Here is a 27,221-nt window from a genome sequence, read left to right on the forward strand (position 1 = left end):
CAGTCATTTCTGTCTGACAGGACGACTAGAGTCTTCGCCCCCACTGCGGCTGCGGACCCTATCCCAATCACATGTGGAGTGCCACAAGGCTCCTGCATTTCTCCCACACTTTACAAAATCTTCACGAAGCTCCTATTTGACCGTCTTGACGATTTGGGTGTCAGCTACACCAATTATGCTGACGACACCCAGGTCCTCATCACGCTCACTGGTAGATATGAGGAAGATGTTGCAAAGCTTAACGATATCTACTTAGAAATCCAAGCCTGGATGGCCACACACAGTCTTTGCCTTAACGACGATAAGACAGAATTGCTTATCGTAGGCTCCCAGGCGCGCCTCAATAAACTGGACCAAAGGTACCATTCCTTTACTATTGATGGCAACATCATAAAAGTCTCAAAAGAGGTGTATACCTCGATTCTACCCTATCACTAAAGAAACAAATAAACTCTACCATCGCAGCTACCTCATACACCAATAAATTGATGAATGCCTGCAGGCCTTTCCCTCCACCTCTAGCTGCCTCACCCTATCTAGAGCGCTGATAGTGTCTAAATTAGACTATTGCACCACACTCTAGTTAGGCACTACCACTAAAAATTTGAATAGACTCCAGATCCTGCAAAATAATGCACTAAGATGTGCCCTCAACCTCCCGCGCAAGGCGCACATATCTATGGCTAGAAAAGAAGTCCACTGGCTCCCGATCCGTGACAGAATTAAGCTAAGAACACTGGTCATCACCCACAAATGCCTATCACACACTGCCCCACGGTACCTTTCTGACAAATTTTCTAGACACTGCCCCATTAGACCCACCAGAACACCTTACCTACACCAACTAAAGATCCCGAATTATAACCTAAAAACAGCAGGGGGCTCCAGTTTTCCAGTGCTCGCAGCACAATGTTGGAACACCCTCCCCACTACAATTAGATCGGAAGCCGCATTCTGGCCATTCAGAGCCATGGTAAAAGCATGGCTACTAGCCTAAACACCCAGATTCTCACCGTCATGACCTGCTAGCCGCCACTCTCCACCTGTAGTAATGTTTATTCTACCTACAGCATAGTCGGGACCAACCTGTAACCCGGTCCGCATTAGCCACTGTAACTTTTATTCCTCATCCCATATTCTCTGTACATACTTTTCTTTTCTTGGTATATTCTACTCTTGTATGTAAGCACTCAGAGCCTGGACTAATGTACGCTCTGTCTGTTATATGATGTTCGTGCAACGATATGTAACCCTGCTGTACACATGATTATGCGCCCAGTTACCTGAGGGTTCGGATGCGCTTTATAAATAAACAAACTAAACTAAACTAAACATCCGGGCTGACGTGGAACCTATGCAGGGCACAGACATTGCAGATACTATACCAGTCCCCACGGAGACCTCCCCTGCCCACAATCGAGGCTCACATCACCACCATCTGGAGACAGGCACATGAGTTCGTTGGGTGGGGAAATAAAATAACTGCAGCGCAACCCCTATGGCGAAACAGTAATCTCTAGGAAATTGGGAAACTTGAACCATGGCCGCGATGGGTGAGGGCGGGAATCCTGAAGGTTGGAGATATCCTCAGAGACGGGAAAGTGACTTTGTTTGAGGACATGCAGTGCAAATTCCAATTGCCCACAACGGAACAATATCACTTTATGCAGCTGACCCATGCCCTGCGGACCCATATACCTTTAAAAGGCACGGACCCTGACTATACACCGATATAACGCAATATGATCCCCGCGCACATCCCCAGTAAATGCACATCCATTCTCTACAACGCCATCACATCCTTCGCTACCCCCGAGTTATCGAAACTAAAGACCAGGTGGGAAAGAGATGTGGATGAGATAGACCCAGAGGATTGGATCCAGGTCCTAATGCATCCGCGAGAGGTGGCCCTCTCCTCTAGGCTCAGACTTGTAAAACTCAAAATCCTTCATAGAGTATACTACCCTCGAACAGCACTATATGGTTGGAAGAGGGCAACAAATCCGAATTGTCTCCGCTGTGGGGAGGAGGAAGGCACCTTCTACCATATCCTGTGGTCATGCCCCCGGATCCGCACCTACTGGAATGCCTGTTGCATGGAACTGTCCAGGGCACTCACCTGTTCCATTGAGCTTGAACCGAGAGTTCTAATTCTGGGCGTACCTGACACATCGGACTCTAACAAATGGGAAAAACTGTTATTGAACACTGCGGCGGTCCTGATGAAGCGCAACATTGCGCAAAAGTGGGGAGTGCACGACCCCCCCACCCCAATGGATACTTGACATGGATTCATGTGCCATGATGGAACACTGGGTTTATGGCGCACGAGGATGCCCGGCCAAGGCATCCAAGATATGGGGGAAATGGGAAGAGACTGGACCTTGACAATCTGAGTCAATGGTGATTACAGCGGGAGTGGATGGTTGCGGGAAAGGGGGGGAGAGCGGGCCATGGTGGCTTGTGTTACTGACAACACTATGTGAACTTGCGATTGAAGGTGCGGTCTTGGAGTGTTTCTAAATGTTTATTTTTTTACTTTACCTTGTGGGTGTTCTGTTACCACCCCCTTGTCTTGTGGTTGTTTTGTTTATGACATAAAATACAATAAAATGTTTTATCAAAAAAAAGTTGCAAAGTGGCAGGGAGGCTGTTCCAAAGGGAGGCCCGAGCCGAAGACAGATCAACCCCCATCTCGTTTCTTTGAAAAAAGACTGACCCTGAGGGAGTTAGAAGAAGAGGCGCAAAGGGCTCGAGAGGGGAGGTATTTACAGAGGGATAGTTGAAGGTATTTTGGACCCAGGCCCCAGAAAGCCTTGTGGACAATGCAGAAGGTTTTACATGTAATCCTTGCACCCACTGGGAGCCAATGAAGGGATTTCAGAGCTGGAGAGATACGATCCCAGGGCTTGAGGCCAAGGACAAGTCTTGCAGTCCTGTTCTGGATTAGTTGTAAAGGGCGGAGAGTGGTACCAGGCAGATTTAGAAAGAGGCTGTTGCAGTAGTCCAACCTAGAGAGAACCAGAGCTACATGTGTATGCTACAATTTCTTTGTACACATCTACAGCCCCCTCTCTCCCTGCTGCTCCGTCATTGCTACCATTATCTCAGGTAGTACAGCCGTACACTAAGAGTTGGAGTTTCTATAAAGACTAAGGAATAGTTTTATAAATCACCTGGGTGGACTTTAGAAAAACTGTCATAACACCAGTCAGACAGAATGGATATTTGTAGAAGGAAGAATGCTGGAGTCTGCGGGATGAGGTGCAGCAGTTTGCAGAGGAGATGAAGCTGGAGAGAAGAGTTTGTAGGAAAGGGGTCTAGCCCTGAGTGTATACAGAAAAGGTTTGGAGCAGAGGTCCCCCATTAGGGTGAGATCAGGCAATGGAGAACTGGGTTTAGACAAAGGCCCAGGAGAACTGGGAAGTGACCAACAAGATCTAGAGGCTAGTGATAGCACATAAGAGGTAGGGAAATATCAGGAGGAGATTGCTGAGAATGAGGAGGAGGTCGGGAAACATAAGGAGGAGGTTTGTGATAAGACAGAAGAGGATGAGAAAGAGCAGGCAGAAATTAGTGACTACAAGAAGGTGGACGTTACTAAAGATGAGGCTGGTGACAGTAAGAAAGAGGTAGAGTAAGAAAGAGGTTGAGTAACAGCAAGAAAACACACAGTTTAGTGGAGGTCGGGAAGTATCCACAAGAGCGATGGGGAAGACTAAATGTTAAGGAGCAACCTGGAAACAGATGGTGGAAAGTCTGAAGGGGAAGACTAGTAGCCAAAGAGGAACCAACAAGGGTTGACAGAGTCTTCAGAAACGACCAAGGAGAATTTGGAAGAGAGACTGAAGACAGAGGCGAAGACGGATGTGGTTGGAGACTGTAAGGAGGAGGTGGTAGGAGAGAAATTTGAGGAGATGGTAGTGTAAAACAAGAACAATAATCAGTTAGCCAGAATAGGCAGGTTACGTCAGGCCTAATAGTTAGGTTTTAGAGGCCAGAGGAAGAACAAGCACCATTCTGGAAGGATACATTAGGATCATTGAGGCAAGGGAGAGGGGAAAGAACAAGGCACAGGGATGGGCAGCTGGAGAAGAATCTCCCCCTAATGTGTCTGGAAGAACCCCGTCCATGGCAATGGCAAAAACCAGAAGGGAAGATGACCCTCTCAGCTGTGACACCCAGAGAAATGCGCCAAAGAAGATGGCCGCCAGAGCGTGGAGCTCCATCCAGGGAAAGGAGATCTGTCGCCATCTGAGTGGCTTAGGGGGTTTGATTCCCCGTAATGATTCGATGCAGATGATCAGTGCTGAGGGGTGATGCGGCAGCAGAGGTTTGGAGCGCAAAACTTGGTCAAAGGGCCAGAGTCTGCCGACGTCGCTGCAAAGAAGCCTGTGGAGCCAGTGTGGTAGGCCGTGGATTCAGCAGGAGTGTAAACCTGATTGCCTGATGGACTGACGGAGGGCTCTGCTTGGACCCTGTGTGCTGGTCAAGGCCTGGCAGGGGTGCTGCAAGGCCTGCAATGGGCCCTAGCTGAGGGTCTGCAGACTGCAGGACTGGAGGGGAGAGTGTCTGTGCACCCGCGGAGATGGTGGGGGATGCTCTCTGAGCCCTGCAGCATGCTGGAAGACTGCTGAGTGGTGCTCCAGGGCCTGGAGCGGATCGTGGAGGGAGGCGGCCTGCAGGCTCAGGTGGAGGGAGTGCGGGTGCTCCTGTGATGCAAGCAGAGGACTCTGCTGGACCTCTGTAGACCATTGGAAGAGGATGCTGGAGAGAGCGAGTTGTGGATGGGGGAAGGGGCGATGCCTACGAAGGCGCGGACGCATGGATTGTGGATCAGACTTGGAGGCTTCTGAAGACAACAGTGCTCGTCTCGGCAGAGGTGCAGAACGGCATCAGGCAGTCCCGGAAGGGTGATGAGGTGTTGGTGACCCTTACATAGATGTCTACATATAGTAGCTCTAGCAGAGCATATGTGATAAGAGCACGGTGAAGAGTGGAGAGAGGGGGTGATACCTGGTTATCCTGTGTCCCGGCCCGGAATCTGTACACACAAAAATAGACTGGTGTGCCCCAAGCCAACACAGAATTTGAGGATCAGAACGTGTGTGGCATTGAAGCGCTGCAGCTCCGACACCAAAATCCTTTATTTGGTGCTGCTAGTGTGAAAATCACAGAGCAGACCGGAAAAAGCTAGATGGTGCCTACTGTGTCGGGGGAAGTCCAGTGAAGCCCTAGGTTCACTGCGGGCTCTGTGAGGCGTGCTGGCAAGTACAGAGTCCCCCCAGCACTGCCCTGATACTGCTTGTGCCTCAGTGGTCGAAGTGTAAGAAAAGAAGTAGTGGAGCTATGTTCCCTACAGGCCTGCCCCGCCCCTCACAAACCCCATCGCCCTGCCCCCTCCCATACACAATACAAACCCCCAACCACATTTGCCTGCAGTTTAAGAGAATGTTCAGTGCTGTGAACTGAAAGTGCAAGTTACAACCTCTTCCTACACTTTTATTTTAAAACGAAACCGTTCCGGAACGGTTTCTTTTTAAAAGAAAAGTATAGGAGCTGTAAAACATAATTTAAAAAAGTATAGGAGCACCGCTCCCGTCCGCTCCCGCTCACTTCGACCACTGTTGTGCCTGTGTATGCTGTTTACCAGTGACCCTCTGGCTGCAGACCCAGGAAGGGCGTTACCATGAGCTGAGCTCAGGCACTTGATTGGGGGACACATAGACACAGCCACGGTATGTGGTGCAGGCAGACTATTCCCCACCTGCCTCTTAGTGTCCTTTGGCACAGTCATTCATGTCTGGGAGGCAAAATAAGGAAAAGGCCAAGCAATCTATGACAGAGGCCCATACCAAGAAGGAGGGGGGCATGTTGAACCTTGTGCCATAACACAGAACGGAAGGACTGAGGTCGAGGTGGCTCTGGAGCGGTACAACCTGGGAAAGTTGGTCTTAACAAGCAGGGAGCGGCACCTGGATTCTCTGATGGGTGAAGCATCCCAGCATCCAGTAAGTGGAGACTCTACATGCACCAAGCAACCCACCCTGTTTTCGGCGACCTGGGAGGTCTTGCTTCTAGGCCGCCTGGTGAGTTTGTCGTGCAATGTGCAGTTTCTCAGTGCATTGTAGTTTCTCTCTCTCTCTCGCTCGCTCTCTCTCTTCCCCTTTCCATCTCTCTCTGTTCTCTCCCTCCATGGTGCTCTCCATCTCTCCTATTTACTCTAACTGCTACTCTATCACCTATCTTACCTCTCTCCTGAAGCCTGGAAGGAAAAAGTTCAAAAAGGATCTCCTGGTCTCCAATCCAGGCCTGCCCATCGCTGACACTTTTGTCAATACTTCTTCCAGGCAGACTTGTCAAGGACATCCTCTTCGTCGCTCCCTCTCCGGACCTATGGACTGCCCACATGGTCTCTGTCCTCTCCCCTTTCTTTTTGCTGCCCATTAATCGTGGCACCAGATGGGAAGTACTCTTAGCATGTTTCTCATCCTCTAAGTGCATCATTATTGTCTATCAAAATGGCACTGTCATGGCTCAGGGCCCTCAGCCCAACCTCCTCCTTCTTGATATGCATCTTCTGTCCCTCATCAACTTCCTCCCTTCTGATGCCATTCCTGTCTGCCACCCCTCCTGCCCCTTCTCCACCACCGACGGGCGTAACACATCACTGTACACCTCCTCAGAAGACCTTCAAAGGTGGCAGACAGCTTCACTAAACTGCCCTCAACTCTTGCTCTGCTGTTAAACACTCCTTTAATAACGGTCTCCTTCTTGAAGACTTTGACTTTCTCGCTCTCACTGAGATGTGGTTCACCGCCAGCTCTGCCACTGTTTTTGACACACTCGTCCGTGAGGTCTACAAGATCGTCTCTAAGCCCAGGCCTAACTGGTATGGCGGCACAGTGGCCGTGATCTTCCCTGAATGGGTCCCTGCTAATATCATTCCCACTCAGACCCAACTCCTTTTTCGCATGTCTCGTCAGCAAGCTCGGTATCTCTCCAACACTCTCGTTGACTCTCGCCACTATCTACGGGACCCCTGGTCCGGTCTCTCTCTTCCTCTCAAGAGTGGTCTGACTCACCTCTTCTTGTCTCCACCTCCAAGCATCTCCTCCTAGGAGACTTCAATATTCACCTTGACTCTCTTGATTCGGCCACTGGACTCTTCTGCAGCCTCTCGGACTGTCTTTTCCTTACCAATCATCCCTCAGGGCTGTTAGGGAGAATTTTCATTTCTGTGCTAATTCCCTCTCACCTTAGAGACCCCAAGCTCTTTTGCTGGACTTAGGACGTTGTAAGTTTAACTTCTGAGTGAGTGGGACCTTTTTCTCACCCTTTCATGGGTTTTTCCCTGCTTGGATTTTATGTTTTCACTGTTTTTGGAGTTGAACTCCATATGCATCTGCTTTTTGTATAGTGACACACAGCACCCTCTGTGTAGTGTCACTGAGAAATCCTTTGGATGTCTCTTAAGGGTTAAGTACCTTTTCTTGGGTGAACTACTGTTCCCAAGAATAGTAAGGTGAAATTTATCATATTTACCTTTTTGCTTTGTAGGTCTGGCAAACACCATATTAGGGGGGACTGCTGGGGGGGTTACTTAGTAGCCCCTTATCCTACTTTATCATGTAACATTTTTTGTTACCCGCACTACTTTAAATGGCTGGTAGCAGTGGTTTAATGTTTACTACCAGTAGGCTTTTTTTTTTTTTAACCGCAGGCTGAACCCTCAGCTGCAGTACAGCACCGATGGGTGTCCATTTTGTCAAAATGGCCAGTCTTTTTTCACCATTTTCTGTTTGTGAGGTCTTTCTTGGCTTTTACTCTGTGTGTTGAGACAGGTTTGAGCCCTTTGTGTGTTTTGCCTTTGGCGGGCTTCAGCCCTGAAGCTTGCCCCTGGCTACAGTGTGTCTGGTGAGGGTCCAGAAACCCCCCTGTCCGTTGGCTCTAGGTGTGCCTGAATGGAACCAGTCCTGATTGGCCAGCTGGCTGTCCGGGAAGGACAGCCACCCTGCTGTGTGATTGACAGCCTAGGCTGTGCATGAATGGGGATACCTGCTTAAAAGGTGAGGGTTTTGGGACTAGAGGCAGAGTCGACCACTGGAAGAAACATCCGAAGAAGAAATCATGAAGAGAAGCCTGCTGCAACCTCCAGGACCTTGAATTGCCCAGTAAAGCCCTGCTGCTGTGCTGACCTCCTTTTTCATATCGACAGTGAAGCTCCGGACGGGACGACTTCTTCCCTTGGGTTAGTGGGACCAATTAACCCTGAGACAAACTCCACTTTGGCGCCAGGGACGTAATTTCACCAAAATTGCCAGGGGTAGTGGAAGTGACATAAAACGACCCTTGACCTATGATGACATCACAGGAAGTGATGTCATCTGACCCCACCCCGATGTGCCATCACTGGAAGTGATGAACATGACCTTTCACCCCTTGACAAAACAGAAAGTGGCATCACATGGCATTGTTTCTAAATACACTATGAAAAATATGGTTACGGTATCACTGTAAAGTGATATACATTGCATACAAGAATGGATCACCATATGTATCGTTAATATCAGTGGGTATAGGCCCATATTACCGAATTACTGTGAATGCAAGCAGACGTCCAAGGCCAAACGATAATGATGTGTTATTATATAGCACTTAAGCTTAAGCGCTTCACATAGAAGAAATATATATACAATATCACCCAACCTGTGTTGGTACTCATTTATCAACCTCAGGAGGAAGAAAGGCTGAGTTGACCTCGCGGGGAGTCAAACCTGCACCCTGCAGATCAGACACATATTGCAGAAGCGAGTGCTCTACCCACTGAGCCATCTTACCGGCTATAGCTATCAGAAAACCAGCCACTCCAGAAATAAAGAGCCACATGCTGCTGGCCAAAGCACAGGAGCCTCAATTGAAGGGAAAAAAAAGATTTTGTAAAAATATATATTCGTTTTTTTTAAGGGTTGCAAGGGAGACCACAGCGGTAGCCAGGGAGACTTTGCTGGTCGCAGTTGCCACCCCTGGCGACCCCTAAATGACGTCCCTGTTTGGCGCAATCCCTGACTTGCTGTGACTCTCCGTTGCTGCAGAAGCCTAATGCCAGGGGTCGAGTGTCCGTAACCTAGTGCAACGTCTGCTGTGGAACGAATCCAGCCAAAAGCCCCAGGGGCCTTCTAAGGACACTCCAGAAGCAGGAAATTCCGATCCAGAGTCCCCTCACCAGAGTCCCGGACCAAGGGACCAAGGAAAGTCCAACCAGAGATATTCGATCTGCATCAGTGCTTTTTGCAAGGCGATGAAATCGCAAAGTGCCGCTGAATCAAAGAGAGCCCAAGCTGCCAAAGTTCTTCCTAAGTACCGTCACAGGAGCCCTCCAGACCTCCTCCCTCTTGTCCCCACGACTGAGGCTCAGGAACAAGGGTCTGCTTGGCTGTAGCAAGCCAGAATCCAGCTGGACCATTTTCTTCAAAACAGAGGTAATTTTTGGGCTTGGGGTACTTCATCTTCTTGCCTTAAGTCGTGCTTTTTCCCTTAACAATTGCACTTGCTTAACTTTCTGAGTTGATTTCAACTCCGTTTTGCACAGGCTTAACAGATTGTGTTCCTACAGTGATTTTCTGAACTATCTGACTTTTAGCCATGAAGTGCATCAGAACTATAGACTTTGGCTGTCCTGGATCCCTAAAGGCACCTTTCTGAACCCATTGACTTTGGCATTGCTTGTCCTACAATTGTAATTTATTCAACACTTTTACTGCTGGGAAAAGCTTACCTAGATTTCATTGGAGGATTCAAACTGTCCTCAACTTTATAAGAAAGTATGTTCTAACCTATTTTTCCTTAAACCTTCCTTTCTGAAACAGAGTCTGAAAGGTATATTGGTGTTATATATAAATGCAATACTATCCTTGTTATTGAAGTGACTTCAGGGTGTAGAAGAAATGTATTAGCATATCCAAAGAGTATTCACCAACTTTATTAATTTTGAAAAGTGACTCCAAAGTTTACTTGAACTGTTACAATTGCCTTTTTAAAGAACACTTAACTAAAACGTATGTGTAAATAAATAAATAATTATTTATAACTGAAACCTTGAGTGTAAGTGTTACTTGGTTACTTGTATTGACTGATTGCATCTTTAGAGCTCTACAGCTCACATTTACCCATCTTGAGATAGGCCTGGCTGCTCAGTCACACTACCAACGTGTGTAGTACAGACCTATACCAAAAGGTGGGTTACCTAATACCAAGCAGATACGTCTTGTGTAGTCACACACACAGTGTGACTGCACCAATACTTACCTAACAAAGTCCAATGTACTCAGTCAGACATACCTTGATGCTCTCGTCTCAGCAGACATCCCCATCTCCAACCCTCTCACTGCACCTCTGTCCTGGTCCGAGCATGGTCTCCTGTCCTCTCACCTGGATCTCTTAGGTCCCCTGGCTAAGCCTCTGCCTGCACTACCAGTCTCCTTCTCCGTCATTCGACCGATGAAGCGAGTGTCAGTTGCTGCTTTCGCCACCACTTTCATTCCCCCTCCCACTTCTGCCACGGTTTCCCACACTGCCTCTGTCCTTGCTAATCTTTACCTCTCTATCACCAACACCCTGGACATCCTTGCCCTCATCATGAGGATCTGCATGAAGCCTGCCTCCAAGCAGAACACTTGGTATGTCTCCAACCTAGCCTCTCCGAAACTCAAGTGCAAAGTTGCTTGACGGAAGTGGTGGGCATCAGGCACATCCTCCGACAGACTGGCCTGCCGCCTGCTCCAAAGGCAATACAGACTTCATCCGCTCGAAGAAGAAGGTCCATATCCAAGCCTGCATCTATGGGGCCACTGTTAGGGAGAATTCTCAAAATTTGCAAATTCCTCTCTACCTTAGAGAGCCCCAGCTCTTTTGCTGAACTTTGGGACTCTGTACTTTTTAATTCTGTTTGTTTTCTGTGTTTATTTCTTTTGGTTATGGAGTTTTAGGCAACTCCATAGGCGTCATCTTTTTTTGTGTGTGTCACACAGCACCCTCAGTACAGTGACACAGGGATGTCTTTTTAGACTTCCCAAAGGTTTAAATATCTTCTCTGGGATAAACTACTGTTTCCCAGAGAATGTAAAGTGAAATCCACTTTACTAGTCTTTTCCAAATTCCTAAACCCAGCAAACACCATCTTACAATGGAGTGCTGGAGGGGTTACTTAGTATCCCCCATGTCTAAACACTCATGTAGCAGTCAAATGCTACATTTTCCTATTGAAAAGGCCGGTGGCAGTGGTTTTACAATGAACTACCATGATTTATCCCGACCACGAACATCGGTTGCTAAAAATCACGGGAGCCATGTTTTTCAAGATGGCGCCTTAAGCCCCTTTGTTTAAACGGGTCCCGGTCTTCTTTTTTTGCCATTTCTTTTTGGAAAGGTCCTTCTAGTGTTTGTCTCTGCGCGCCAAACCAGGTTTGGTCCCTTTGTTTGTGTGCCTTTGGCGGGCTTCAGGACTGAAGTCCGCCCTTGGTTTCTGAGTGTCTGGGGTGGGCAGACTTGCACAAGTCTTGGCCGATTTCTGTAATCACACCTTTACCACTGGTTCCTTCCCGCTACCCCTCAAGCACTCCCTTGTGCATCCTCGCCTCAAAAAGCCCTCTGCTGACCCCTCCTGCCCGGCTAACTACCATCCCATCTTCATTACCCCCTTCCTGGGCAAACTCCTGGAGAAGCTGGTCATCTCCTAGCTAATCCACTACACTAAATCTGCCGGTTGTCTCCACAACCACCAGTCTGGTTTCAGAGCAGCCAGAGGCACGGAAACTGCTCTACTGAACACCTGTGAAGATGTGCTCTCTTATCCTGATTCAACTCTCCATCCGTTCTTATCCTTCTGGATCGTTCCTCTGCCTTCAACTCGGTCAATCATGCCACCCTGGCAAATCGGCTCAGTTACCCTTGGCATCACGGGCCTGGCTCTGGACTGGTTGACCTCATTCCTCTCCGACCGACTCAAATTCAACTGGGCCCTTTTCTATCCCCTATTACACTCTCCACCTGCGGCGTCCGTCAAGGATCTATCCACTCGCCGTGGCTCTTCAACATCTATCTTTCCCCTCTGGCCCACCTGATCTTCTCCTTCTCTCCTCACTTCCAGTGTTATGCAGACAACACACAGCTCACCTTCAAGTTTCCCTTTGCTGCCTCCTCTTCCTCCTCTCTCATCCTTGGTGTGCTGAAAATGATCTCTGCCTTAATGCCAGTAAGACTGAGATCTTTCTCATTGGGACCCCAGCTTCCTCCTTCCCTCTTGCCCCCCTCTGTGGGTCCCCTCCTCTCACCCACGAGAGGCAAAAAAATCTTGGTGTCAACTTGGACTCCTCTCTCTCCTCAAATTGTGGACCTTGCCAAGAAAGACTACTATTGGCTGCACATCCTCGGAGGCATTCTCGATTTCCTCACCTTCCCCCAGAAACTCAATGTCTCCAGAGCTTTGGTTCTCTCTAGGCTGAACTACTGTAACAGCCTCTTCTCCTCAATCTTCCTTTATCCTCCCTTCGCCCCTTTCAACGTATCTAGAAAACAACTGCGAGACTTATCATTCGACTCAAGCCCAGGGACACCATCTCTCCAGCCCAAAATCTCTTCACTGGCTCCCGGTTGCTGCGAGGATCTGTTGAAGACCCTCTACATCATCAACAAGGCTTTCTGGGGCCAGGGGGGACGCCGCTACATACAACTCTCTCTCCCCAAATACCTCCCTTCTAGAGCCCTTTGGTCTTCTAGCTCCAACTCTCTGCAGATCAGAAGCTTCTCTAAGCAGAGAGGGTGGGTAGATCTCCTCCGCAGGAGCCTCCCACTGGAATGGTCTCCCTGCCCCTCTTATGCTCGAGCCGGATCTCATTAAGTTCTGGCAGCTCAAGACCCTCCTTTTCTTTTATTCCTTCCCTCTCCCGCTCCCCTGCTAACATCCCTGTCTGCGCAGTGACTGGCTGCATGGTTCCCTCTGAGATCTCTAGGGCACCAGCCCTCCCCTCGCCCTGCCCAGTCCACCCATGTCCTCGCACTTAGCAGATGGAAGCCCAGGCCCCTGCACCCCATGCAATCCCTGGCGCTTGCCCTCCTGTCCTCCCCTTAAGACTCGCCTAGCCCTTGTGCCGCCCCCTCAATACCTCCCTTTTATTTGGACTCTCCTCTTTACCCTACACTTCTCTTGACTCTAGCACTGCGCATTTCACGCAGAGTGGCACCTCCCGTTCCCCTCCCTCGCACTTGCACGATCTGAATGCCACAAGGCCTAGTAGGACGGTTATTGTTATCTTTCTCCCTTGTTCCCCCAACCCCCTTTTTTTGTCTTGTGGCTTCTCGAAACACCATTTGTTGTAGAGGCGGCTTAAAAATAACCAATACATAAAAAAATAAAAAATAAAGAGGAGCTGGAACCGCTGCTAGCTGGCAAAATCCAGCTTTAGGTCTCTCTCCTCGAGAAGGCCGGGAAAAGAGCTGCAGGAGCCGGATCTGCATGGAGATCCTAAGCTGGAGGATGAGGGAGACCCTAAAAACCCGCACTGAGAATGAACTCAAAACAAGGGTTTGGGACTCTGTTAGTCCTCAACTGCAGGGCACAGGAACCTCTCAATACAGAAAGAGCTGGTGCCTTCAACAGACTTTTTTGCTGTGCACTCCCTTTAATCCAACAGATACTTCGCTATTGATTCCGTGGACTTTACCCAACCCTTGAAGAATATCCACCCTGATTAGTTTGTTAAGGGAAAGTCTCTTTTGGTTGTTTTGGCCACCCGTTTGTACACCAGGGAGAAGTACTCACAGCAGTGCCTGCTGAAGAAACATTCCAATAACAGCTAGTGCACACGTGAGTTTCAGGGTCAGGATTGGCTCTGGCGAGTGACGGCTTGGGTCTCCAGTCGGTGTAGCAAGGACCCAGGCGAGGCGATTCAGAGAAACCTGTGAAGATGAGCCACATGGCAGAGGACACCTTACCAGCACTAGCAGGATGCGGACACAGCAAGGTTCCTTGGCAGCTCAGGGACTCAAACCACTCAGCAGATACAGTTCCATGCCAAAGAAAATGAATGAAGCGGCCCAAGTTGTCCCACGACAAGCTGAGGCATAGTAGCAGATAGCCACTCGAGTTCCAGAGAAGAACAGCAGAGCTGGACTTCTACCTTTAGGCACCAGGGCCCTCAAGGATTTCACATGAGAAATCAGGAGCAGTCCAGCAAGGACGGCAAGCTAATCCAGTTAGGATGGCTGGGAGAATGACTACACCAGGACGCTAGGTTATCCGGTTAGCAGAATTCGGGTTGGTTCAGGAACAATTCTGAGGCATGATATGGGTCTCCCACTGATATTTATTTATTGGGCATTTGTAAGGTGCTTATACATCAGTTGTGTTTCAAAGCACCCACAGGGCATGGGAAGGGAACAAGGGAACAATGCAAGACAATGGGATATAAAAACAACAATGATCAAAGGACAAAAGGGACCCTACTAGGCCTTGTGAACATTCGGAACGTGCAAGTGCAAAGAGAGGGAAGGGACAGGGGAAGGGGCAAGTGCTAGAGGTGCCACAGAGGAGGGAAGTGCCAGAGAGCCAGTTGCGAAGGCAACAGGTAAGTGAAAGCAGTGACCACTTGGTAGAAGAGGGTTCACCAGTCAATGCAATAAGTGCAGGCCTGTGAGACATTATAGGCCAGTTAGTGGCCGAATGCAAGTGTAGGGGGAGGGCGGATGCTTCAGGCGATTAGACAGAAGGCCAGGACACATAAGGGCCCAGGCCACCAATCTCAGCGACTGTGGGGTTTAGCACGGAATGGAAAGAGGGAAAGAGGAGAAGAGGAAAGTCTTGAAGTGCTTGTGGAAGTAGGAGATCTGGTTCAAGACGGAGAGAAAGGGGGAGGCTGTTCCAGAGGTAGCCAGCCAAGGAAAGAGAATGCCCACCCGCTCTCTGCTTAGAGAAGTGTTTGTCAAGCAGAGAGTTGGAGCCAGAGGATCGGAGGGATCTGGTAGGAGAGTATTTGGTGAGAGCAAGTTACAGATAGCATGGTCCCTGGCCCCAGACAGCCTAATGGATGATACAGAGGGATTTAAATTTGATCCTTGCAGCAACCGGGAGCCAGTGGAGAGATATTAGGGCTGGAGAGATACGCTTGAGCAAAGTGATAAGTCTTACAGCCCTACTCTGGATTATATGGAGGTGGCGGAGAGAAGAAGAAGGTAGATTAAGGAAGAGGCTGTTGCAATAGTCCAGCCTGGAGAGTGCCAAAGCTCTGGAGACATTAAGCTTCTGGGGAAATGTGAGGAAAGGGAGGATGCCTCTGAGGAAGTAGAGTTGGAAATGGGCCTTCTTGGCAAGGTCCAAGATGTGAGGAAAGAAAGAGAGAGAGGAGTCGAAGATAACCCCCAGGTTTCTGGTTTCAGAGGAAGGAGAGGGGGAGAGCCCATAGATGGTGGCCAGAGTGAAGGGAGAAAAAAGGGAACAGGAGCATTGATGGGAAGGATCTCAGTCTGGCTGGCATTGAGACAGAGATCATTGGAGGTGCACCAAGACTGGATGGCAGACAAGCAATCAGGAATGACAGGGGAAGTTAGAAGAGATGCAGAGGGTAGTCTGAAGAAGAGTTGGGTATCATCTGCCTACCAACAGGCATAATCGCTGCTTGTAACCTGACGAGGATCCGCCGGAAGCCGGCCCCCAAGCCCAAGGCCCCTCCTGTCTGTGCCTGTTGTGCTTCCTGTGAGATCAGGGCAGGAGCCACCTCGTTGCATATGCTGCTGGAGTAGCTGTTCTCAGTCATGTCCCGAAGGCTGCCGCTGCAGGAGCAGCTAGACCTCGGCTCCCCAACGCCTAAACCCTGCGCTGCAGGAGCAGCTGGACTTCAGATCAGGTATACCTAATATAGCTGAAGAAAGTGCCCCTGCACTCCACATCCCTACCAGAAGCCCGTTCCTGGCCCATTCTCTTACCTGCAACCACATGGAGGCACCCACACCATGGTAGTATCCCTAAGATGGCCACCGCCGCTTCGCGCAGCTTTGTTAAGTGCAGTTGCCTAGCAACAGGCATAATCGCTGCGTGTAACCTGATGAGGGTCCCCCGGGAGGCGGAAGCCAGCCCCTGAGCCGAAGGCCCACAGCACAAGGCCCTTCCTGTCTGTTGCGGGCCTGCGGCCGTGCCGATTCCGCACCCCTTACAACTCAGAGTCTGATCAGGACTTCAACTGCATTCTCACGGTCGAGTGCTCGAGGTCCTGCGACCCAACCTCCCGAGCATACCTGCTTCGGCACCAGCCCAGAGTCATGTGCGTTTACACGCTCAGTCCATCATCCACTAATGGGGAGTAGCGTTTCCATGTCCCTCTGCCATACTCATAGCCTGTGCCACACGGATGAGCTGTAAATAGTATTTTCCCCTGCCACCCGGCTTACTATTGCCAATACCATTCTCTGCCTCTCCCTGCACAATCTGTGAGTACTACGACTTGGCACCTTATCTTTATTATGAAAATCACTGTCTGCTGCCCCATGCCTATTTTGCAAATGTTATAAACTTTGCACCCTGCCATCTCTGAATACCATTGATTGCTGCCCCATGCCTATTTTGCATGTTATAAACTCTGCACCCTGCCCTCTCTGAATACCATTGATTGCTGCCCCATGCCTATTTTGCAAATGTTATAAACTCTGCACCCTGCCATCTCTGTGAATACCATTGATTGCTGCCCCATGCCTATTTTGAGAATGTTATAAACTTTGCACGTTGCCATCTCTGTCAATACTATTGACTGCAGCACCCCTCCTATGGTGGGAGAACCTCTTAGGCTTCGCACCTTGACCTTACAAGAACTTATCAAGTGTGCACCTTGCCTATCCAAGACAAATCTATTGTGGACCCTTTGCCAGCTCTACTCCTCCATTAACAGCCATGGCCCACACACTGCTCAATTCTAGTAACATTCCACCTACATCCTTTCTACCATCCCTTCTCTACCCCCAGTCTAAGCCGCGCACCAACTTGCCCACCCCTAATGCCAAAATCAACGTGTCCCACACAGCCATAGCTGTTACGCCTCCCTCACACCCTAGGCCTACTGCCAGCAGGAACCACCTACTAGGCCTGCATATGGCCCATCTCACCTTTGCCTTTAAACCTAAGGCTCACGCACCAAACCCACACAACTCCAACCTTACCACCCTCACATCCCAGCCCACCAGCAATAAACTCCACTCCACACTGCCCAAACTACACAATCCGATTCAGAATTCCACACCTACCACCATCCAATTTGCCCTCTTAAACGTTTGCTCGCTCCCGGCTCACACCTCAGAGATCCACAACCTACTCACAAATCTAGAGCTGGATGCCCTGGATATCACACAATCATGGCAGCATAAAGGGGCCAGCTATCTCCCTAGCCCTCCCACCAGGATACACCCTACTACGGCGGGACAGACTGCACTCTCAAGGAGGGGGAGTGGAGTTCATAAGTAAAGACTCCCAGTCGGTAAGACAAATCGACACTCTCATAGGGGAGAACGCAGATGCCCTCACTGTAAAACTATCCCTATCACCTAATTGCACAATTACATCTACAACATGTACCGGACACCCGGCCCCCTACTGGACTTTCAACAAAACATTATCCACCTTCTCAGCAACAACCTAAAAAACACCACCAATCCCTTACTGCTGGGAGACGTAAACATAGACCTCAATGACCCTAAGGATAAACAAGCTTCTCTCAATAAAAGCGCTCTCTGGCTGGGATTCGCTCAACGAATCTCGAGCCCCACTCATTCTAAAAGCTGCACCCTAGACTGGGTAGCAGACCATAACTGCAATGCCGACATCAGCTCAAACACCCCCTGCCCATGGGCCGACCACCAACTCATCCACTTCTACATCTCTGTCACCCATAAAACAACTACGATTATCAATCCTGCGCCACCTGCCCTCGCTATAAGCGCATGTAAAATCACAAAAAAACAATATCCTGCCCTTCCTAGAAACTGCAGCCCTCAAGCCCCCATTGCTCCCCCAAGGATCCCACTGCCTTGGATGAATTGTACAACAAGACAATCAATGAAGCAATAGATGCTATTGCCACTCTGGAAAAAAAGAAAGTGAAAAGTAAACTACACTCCAATTCCTGGTTCACTACTGAACTTAAAGATATGCGCTCTCTTAAACGCATAGCGCTAAGCAACTGGCAAGCTAACCCACAGGAAACCACTCTACTGGCTTACAAAAAACTTGCCACCCACTACAAAAAACGCATCATAGCAGCCAAATCAGCCTTGTACAACTGAAGAATTAACAATGCCAAATCGGAATCTAAAGAACTATTAGCTATTTTTAAGGAACTTGCCTCCCCAGACACCAGTACCCAAGATTTCCTAAAAGATGAATCCTGGTGCCCGAGTATCCAGTCCACTATGCTCAATAAAATTGAACTCCTACAAAGCAAAATTAAATCACACCTTGCGGCCCTACCCAAACCGGATCTGCCCACCTCACAAGCAGGAAATCCGCACACCACAGAAGGAAAATCACTTTTTCATACAGAAATGTGTCCAAAAGAGAAGTACTTGCCATCATGAAAAACATAAAACCTTCCAATTGTAAGGGTGACCCCTGCCTGGACAATCTCAAAGATTGCGCAGACTCACTTACGCCCTTCGTAACCGCATTCATGAATGCCTCTTTCTCGTCCACTACTGTCCCAGCGTGCCTTAAGGAGGCCTGGGTTCGCCTGCTCCTTAAGAAACCTTCCCTAGACCCAGCTTCACCTAATAACTAGAGACCCATCACCACTGTACCCTTTCTGTTAAAAATCTAAGACAAAGCTGCCTACAACCAGATCCAACACTTCCTATAAATTAACAACATTTTGGGAAAAGGGCAGTTAGGTTCCCCCCCATGGGCACGGGACAGAAACAGCCCTTCTAGAGCTTAAAAACCAATTAAGCCGAAATATTGGATGAAGGAAAACCTGCCCTCCTTCTCGACCTGTCTACTGCATTTGACTTGGTGGCCCACTCGACTCTCTGCAGACAACTCACAAATACAGCCCAATTCTCCCAAGAAGCTACCGCCTGGGTGACCTCCTTTCTCGAAGGGAGAGCCATGAAAGTATTCTCAGAACAGGCTTGTGCTAATCCCACATCATACGCTGCGGTGTCCCGCAGAGCCCCTGCACATCCCTGACATTGTACAATCTGTTCACCCTACCGCTCTTCAATGACTTGGACAATCTCAGCATAGCCTACACAAACTATGCCGACGATACACAAGTTCTCACCGCCCTCACTGGTTCCTATGAAACAAATGCTGAAGCACTATGGAAAATCTACTCCACCATTCAAGCATGCATGGCTGCCAATGGGCAATGCCTCAATGGGGATAAAAGAGAGCTCCTAATCGTAGTCACCTAGGAAACGCTCAACAAACTAAACAAACAGTACAACTCTTTCAGCACTGACAGCTCTCAAATTCCAGTTTCACCAGCAGTCAAAACCCTTGAGGTGTACATTGACTCAACGCTCTCAAAGACGCGCCAGTTCAGCGCCACTGCTACCTCAGCAGCCTTCACTAAGAAACTAATAAACGCGGTTAAACCTTACTTATCTGCCTCAAACTGCCTCTCCATCGCTAGGGCCACAGGAGGACCCAAATTAGACTATTGCAACGTCTTATTTGCCGGTACGTCAGCCAATAATCTGGCCCGACTCCAAGTGATTCAAAATAATGCCCTTAGGGCTGCCCTCGGTATCCCCAAAAGAGAGCACATCACCAAAGCCAGACAAAATGCACGCTGGTTGCCAGTCAAGGAAATAATACTCTTCAAGACGCTGTCCTTAACACACAAATGTCTTGCTCGCACGGCTCCCCCCTATCTGACAGAGAAAATCACCAGAGCTACATCAGCCAAACCCCTAAAGTCACACCTCGCCAACCAGCTGAAAGTCCCCACTTTCAAAAGGGCCAAGGCAGGAGGGATTTGTTTCTCCATCCTTGTGCCCAAATACTGGAACGCCCTGCCCGCAACCCTCCGAAATGAGCATCATACTTAGCCTTCCGCAAATCTCTATAAAAAAATAAATCTGCATAACACTGGAAGTGCAGGGAGAAAGTGGAGATAAGGTGAGCAAGAGGGGCGAGATAGATGTTAAGAGCCAAGGTGAAAGGGTATAGCCCGGTGGAACACCAGAAGTGGAGATCGAGATGGATGAGGAGAAACAACCCAGGATAACCTGGGAGGGACGTCGGTGAGGAAGGAGGTCAATCAGTCCTGTGCCCGCTCCGAGATACCAAGGGTAACATGGAGCCACTTTATGAGGATGGAATGGTTAACGGTGTCAAAAGCAGAGGAGAGATTGAGTAGAATGAGAACAGCGGGTGAGTTAGAGTCAAGAAATGCAAGAAATTCATCACAGGTGTTTAGGAGAACAGTTTATGTGCCTCTGTATGCTCGGAATCCAGATTGATGGTCATGCAGGCAACCAACAAGCTCAGTATGATGGGTCAGTAGGAGGAAGACCATCTTCTCCACGAGTTTCTCAAGTATCTCAAGTAAAGGTGTGACAGAGATGGGGAGGAAGTTGGCTGGCATGAGGGGCCGGCTGAAGGCTTTTTCAGGTGGGGGTGCAACAAGGGAGTGCTTGAGGGAAGAGGGGAAAGTCCCAGTAGCAAGAGAGTGATTACAGAAATCAGTGAGTACAGGGGTAAGGGAGCCGATGTTGTCCTTAATAGTTCGGAAGAGACCTTCATAGAGCAGACAACTCTAGTAACCTCGTCCGATGTGATAGGAAAGAAAGAGGAAAGAGTAGGTGAGGGAGGAGGAGGGGAGCAGTGGAGTAAGAGGGACACCTCAGGATGTCCTGAGATTTATCAGTGAAGTGGGTGGCCAGCGCAGAGGTCCTGGGAAGGAAGAGGCGAGGTAGAGAGTGCAGATGGATTGGCTAGTTCCTTGCAGATTTTAAAGAGTTCAGCCGTGTTGTTAGAAGCACCAGAGAGGTGGGCCTGGGTGTGAGCCCTCTTCTTGGAGTGAATGGAGAGACGATATTGCCTTTGGAGAAGGCGACAGGCCAGTTTATCAGAGGATGAACTCGACGTCTGCCACTTCCGTTCTTCAGCTCTGCACTTGAGTTTCAGGGCTACTAGATCAGAATCGTCAAGGCATTACGCTTGGGTACAGGTCTCATGCGGATCCTCATGACAGGGGCAAGAATGTCGAGTGTTAGTGATAGCGAGATGGAAATTGTTGAGAGCAGAGTCAATAGCCGAGTCAGCAGTGGGGGAGGAGGGGTGATGTGGGAAGCGAAGGCAGCAAGTGACACTTGTTTCATTAGACGGATGTCCACAAACAAGGTTTGCAGAGTTGGGGGAGGTTCGGTCAGAGGACCGAAAGGTCCCAGGTGGGAGGAGAGGAGAGAGTAGTCAGACCAGGAAAGCGTGGTGGAGAGAGGGAAAGAGAGCAAAAGATCAGTCTGGATGAAGGCATTAAGAGCGTGTCCAGCCGATTGGGTAGGACTAGAGGGGAGAAAAGAGAGGGAGAGAGAGGTGCAGAGGTCACGGAAGAGAATGGAGGCCGTGATTGCAAAATCAAGGTAGATGTTCAAATCCCCCAGAAGGAGGAGCTTAGAGGTAGAAGTCAGGAGAGAGGAGGAGAAATCGGACCATTCTGAAAGGAAAGAGCAGATAGGGCCCAGGGGCCTGTAGAAAGGGGCAACAGTCAAAGAGGAAGTAGAAAAGATGTCAGGCTTGCAGGCCAGGCTTTAAAAGGAGGAGTAGTGCTGGGTGGGTATGAGGGAAGAAGGGACCCACTCAGGAAAGAACAGGGATACTCCACCGCCAGCACGGTTGGGATGAGGTTTAGCGATGATCTTGTAGCTATCAGGGAGAAGAGAGTCAAAAGCAGTGACTGAGCTGGCATTGAACCACGTCTCGGTTAGAGCGAGGACTTTGAGGTCAAAGTCTTCAAGGAGGAGGCAGATGTCACAAGAATGTTTGATAGCGGAACGAGCATTAAGAAGCCGGTCATCACCATTGAAGGTTTTCCAAGGTGGGGTACAGCGGGGTAGCAGGAGAGGGGAGGAAGTTGAAAAGAGCAGCCATGCACCAGTCAAAGAGGAGAAGGTTGGGTTGAGGACCCTGAGCCATGGTAGTGCCATTGCAAAAGACATTAATGATACACCTGGATGATGAGAAGCCTGACGAGAGTACTTCCCACCTAGTGCCACCATTAATGGGTGAGGAAGAGAAGGGGGAAAAAGTAGAAATCAGGTGCAGAGGACATAGGTTTGGAGAGGGGACAGAAAAGAGGTTATCAGTGACAATCTGTCTGGAAGTAGCGCTGACATAGGTGTCAGCGATAGGTAGACCAGGATTAGAAGACAGGAGATCTTTTTTGAACTTTTGTCTTCCAGACTTTGTGAGAGAGGGAGGATAGTTGATAGTATAGCAGTTAGAATAGATAGAAGGATGGAAAGTGTCATCAAAGGAGAGCGAAGGTATAGAAGAGAGAACTGCACAGGCACAACAACTCATCAGGTGACCTAGCAGCCGAACGAGGAAGGCGGATGACCAAAAATAAGTCTTATGTTGGAACAACTGGATTTCCAACCAGAGGTCTTATTTCAAAGCAGGCAGTTCAGGAGGGATGGGTCATCAAGAAAGAAGGCAGATCTGTGGCATCAAACAAAAGTCAGGGCAAAAGGTCAGCATAGGAAAGTGAGTGAAGAAGAGGGTCAGGGTCAGCAGAGGACGATGACTGAGAGGGTCATTGGAGTAAGCAGGCAGCAGCGGGCCCCATGTTGCAGAGGAGCTCCAGACAGATAACAGGGCCTGCAAGGTGTAGATCAGATGGCAGTAAAAATACACATTTAGTTAGGGGCTGGCTAACCCAACCCACCAACCCATTGGTATCCAACATTCAAGTTGTTGCAGGCAGCAAACCTGGGCAGGTCAGAAACCTTCAAACACTCAGGCATACTCACACATTTGTGGATTGGTAAATTTGGAAGACGTTAAGCCAGTTTAAATTAGCTTACATCGAAACTGAGGATGCCTTTGTGGGCTTGGGATGAGCCTACATCAGCACAACTGCCATTTGTGTCCAAGCCTCATGGTCTAAACAGACAAAGGAAGGCCACAAAACAGACAGAAAGGTGTTAAGGCTTAGAAAAGATACATTAGTAACAGTATGGCCACCGTATTTGGGTTTTGAGCTAGTAATGTAAAAGGGCTACAACCACAATGTTGCCACAACAAAACTACAGGTGCCATCAGATTACTCCACAAAAAACTTTCACAGTGATAGAATCACTGAAGGAACAACATGGGGTGCTTAGAATGCACCCCTGCCCAGGCAGGCATATGGGTGACTACAGGGCAGTACACCAATATGAGTGCAGTGACAAACACTGAGCACAAAAGGAAGACAGAAATCTGAAAAAGGCAACAAAATATTTAGATAAAAGAATTTCAAAAAGGAATTCTGCCGCAACAAAACTTTGCATTCATACCCATGAGTGCACTCGAAATTTAATGCTAGGTCAAAGGGACCTAGTAAGATAGTAAGTGGTGCATTCCTGTGGGTTTTAATGATATTTTACTAATACTTTTGTCACCTGGTGTGCACCTTCACACACCCATACAAATGGTTCAGGAATAAAAACAGCATGCAGACAGAGCCTAAATATGCATAGGCATGACCTTATATTATGGTTCTCTAAAACAAAACCTTCCCATCCTATATTTGAGAGTATAATTAACCAAGCCCATAACGCTTTCAAGCTAACCAAAAAGCCAATTGATTACTGTCCGAGAAGCAATTAATCATCATTTTTAATGCATAATCTTTCCAGTTTCTAAATTCTACAATAACAGGTGCGGCATTCGAAATGGAGGGAAGCTGGTAGTTATTGAACTCCTGCATTTAGCCTGGAAGAGCAAGGTTAGCTTGGCATGAACAGCTACCAGGAGCAACATTTGTCTCCCCAGGCTAACTGATGCAGCACAAACAATCTTTAAATAAACATAAGGATACATCCAAACAACATTTAAAGCATAAGGGGTCATAAATAATGGGCAGAATGATATGTTTGCATCTTATGTGAAAGTCAGATTTGTGGAATGCTATGTACTAGCTCCTTGTCCCGCAGCTGTGTTCCTCGTCACTGATTAATGCTGGATAACCATAAACTGCTTTTTGCTCCTGCGCATCTAATCTTAATTTAGAGTACCGGGGTGTTAGAATTACCCAACTCCATGGTACACATTTTATCAACTTCAGAGGGGTAAACGCTCAATGGATCCACTGGGATTCAAACCTGCGACTTGAAGGTTACACATTGGTACTTGCAGTTGGGAGGCAACTGACAGAGTAATTCTCAATATTTATTTCATGAAGCAAACATCTGTTTGCCACAACTTGAACAGCATCAATAATAACTTTAACATATGACACCATACATGACAAATGAAAGCTATGACTTTCACAGGTCAGCCAAAAATCTCAAAGGGGGCACACAACCAATATGATCCAGTTCATAACATATACGTACAGCAAGGGACATACTAGCTTTAGGGATATTGTTTAAGCATCAATGAAAGTTAGCCCACACCACAGCATATCGTTGATGACATACAAGACAAATATTGCTCACCTAAAGTAGTCTTTCTGTGGCTTGTTTGTTTATTTTATTAGTAAAAGGGCGCTTAGTACAAGTTCCAAGGCACAATACATGGTAATAAACAGTAATAGTCGAGCAGCAGATATATACAGAATATACAGACAGTGGAGGTGATAACACCCAATAACGACAACATGAGACGTGCAATATGTACAGTTTATAGCTAAGTCTAGCTTAAGGGTTGACTATTTGTCAGAAGCCGCCCAATGGCAAGTTTCCTGAACGACTGGAAGGATTTGGAGGACTTAATGTTCAATGGCAGGGCGCTCCAGAGTTGGGAGGCGAGGACAGTGAAGCTCGAGCCTCTGGCTCTTTTAGAGGTAAATCTAGGTACTGTAAGACAGAAGGTATTGGAAGATCTCGTGGTTCTGATGGAAGATTTCATGGTAAATTTGTTAGTAAGGTGGGGGGGCTAGATGGTTGAGAGCTTTGTAAGTAAGGCAGTGGGTTTTTAGATCGATTTTATGTTGGATGGTGAGCCATTTGCATGTATTTCTCGTGGCAGAGATGTGCTCACGCCTGGGAATGTTTAGCGCTGCCCGTAGCGCATTATTTTGAAGGACTTGGAGTTTACTAATTATCGCTTGGTTGGCACCTAAGTATAGGCTGTTGCAGTAGTCTAACTTAGATTGTATAAGACCTCTGGCTAGCGTGAGGCAACTGTTAGAGGAAAGAAATGGTCTGCAGGCTCTAATTAGTTTTCCTGTATAGGCAGTGGCTGAAGCGGTCGAGTTGACTTGTTTAGTGAGGTTAATATTGGCATCATCGAGATAGAAGCCAAGTGTTTTCACATTTTTGGCGACCGGGATGGTATTGCCATCAATTATGATGTTGGAGTAGTTGGGACTTAGTTTTTGTGAGTTGTTGGGTGAACCAACAATGAGCAGTTCAGTCTTCTCGTCATTCAGGCAGAGACCATGTGTGGCCATCCATGCCTGAACGACAGAGAAGATTTCATTGATCCTGGCTATATCAGTATTATAATTGCCCGAGATGGTGAGGAGTATCTGGGTGTCAACCGTGTAGTTTGTGTAGGTGACACCCAGACGGTCCAGTTTATCAAAGACGGGCTTTGTAAAGATATTGTATAGGGTCAGTGAAACACAAGAGCCTTGTGGGACACCGCAAGTGATCGGGATGGGGTCTGCTGCTGCCACCGGAGAGAAGACTATTGGCCAGGAAGGACTGTATCCACATGACAGCAGAGGGGGAAAAGTGGGCGGCAGAGGAGAGGTGGTTGCAGAGTATCTTGTGGTCGACCAGGTCGAAGGCTGCTGAGAGATCTAAGAGGAGTAGGATGGATGCCTTGCCCTTATCCTTAATTTCGTCAATCTGACTTTTAATATCAACAAGGGCAGTTTCTGTTCCATGTTGACGCCGGAAGCCAGATTGACGCAATCCGAGTAATTGGTTGGACTCTAGGTAATGCTGAATTTGCAAGTAAGCAACTCTGTCAAGGATTTTTAACGGGAAGGGAACGGTTGTGATGGGCTTGTAGTTTGTAGGGATGGCTGGGTACAAGGTCTGTTTATTTAGTAACAGGAGGACCCATGACTGTTTCAAATTATTGGGTACCGAATTGGTGGAGAATGACACGTTTATGAGCTTGGAAATGAAGGGGGCGAGGTCTCTTGCTGCATCTTTTATAACCTGTGCAGGGCAGCTGTCCCCTTTGCAGTTTGACGGTTTGAGGGAGGTTATGATGTTTTGCACTTTAGTACAGTTACTTTTTTGAAGGTGAAGCTTGTATCAGCTTACAACCACGTTCTTTGCATAGGCAGGTATCTAGTGGTTGGTTCGGAGTATTTAATCTTGTTTTTTCAGATTCGAGAAAAAATGGGCTTCGAAATGGGCTTTCCTGTCACATTAGGCGTACCCTATGTGGAAAGAATCCTTCTTGCATCAACATCCATATCGCAGAGTACACTATGCATCAGATATATGTTTAACACTTATATGGAAATTTGCTAAGTATGAGACGCAACCTTGTGAAAAGAGTGCAGCTAACAGTTTCCCACTCCTGGCTGAACGATGAAGCAGGACTGGGACCAATAATCTCAGGCGTTCTGGACAAAGAGATAACAGCTTTCTCAAACTGACCTTTGGCTGTAAAATGAGGCGTTTCGGTCATGAGATCCCAGAAGCGAACAGTAGTGTCTCCAGAGCCACTCGCCAGGTACCTGAAAGTATTAAAATTCCGAACATTATTTTGCTTGCCAGAACACTTGCGACACTGCCTGGTTGGCAATCAAGGGGTTAGCATAGCATGTGGTACGATCAGTGATTGTCTACAAGTAACATACAAGCTGGTCAGATGGTTTGCATCAGTAATTTAGGAGACTGATACAGTGAAGGGAAGGCAGCTCTCAACATAGGCAGTTCTCAACGTGTCTGCAGAAGTGCTAGATTCTCATTTATGTATTTATTGGGTAATTATAATGCGCCTATACACAATGGGCTTCATTATGAGTTTGGTGGTCCGGAAATAAGGTGAAGTCAGGCGGAGGAAACAG

The 27,221-nt window shown here is 48.2% G+C and overlaps 1 protein-coding gene across 1 annotated transcript in view; it reads right to left on the reverse strand.

Annotated features, from left to right (window-relative positions):
• The window catches only part of NLE1 (notchless homolog 1), a 300,266-nt gene that overhangs the window by 196,781 nt on the left and 76,264 nt on the right, over positions 1-27,221 (reverse strand). Inside the window, exon 4 of the mRNA XM_069615187.1 lies at positions 26,809-26,888. Within this exon, the coding sequence (XP_069471288.1) occupies positions 26,809-26,888 (80 nt within the window). The remainder of the gene's footprint in view (positions 1-26,808; positions 26,889-27,221) is intronic.

Source organism: Ambystoma mexicanum, chromosome 9, assembly GCF_040938575.1.
Source record: "Ambystoma mexicanum isolate Mex_15411 chromosome 9, UKY_AmexF1_1, whole genome shotgun sequence".
Taxonomy (NCBI): domain Eukaryota; kingdom Metazoa; phylum Chordata; class Amphibia; order Caudata; family Ambystomatidae; genus Ambystoma; species Ambystoma mexicanum.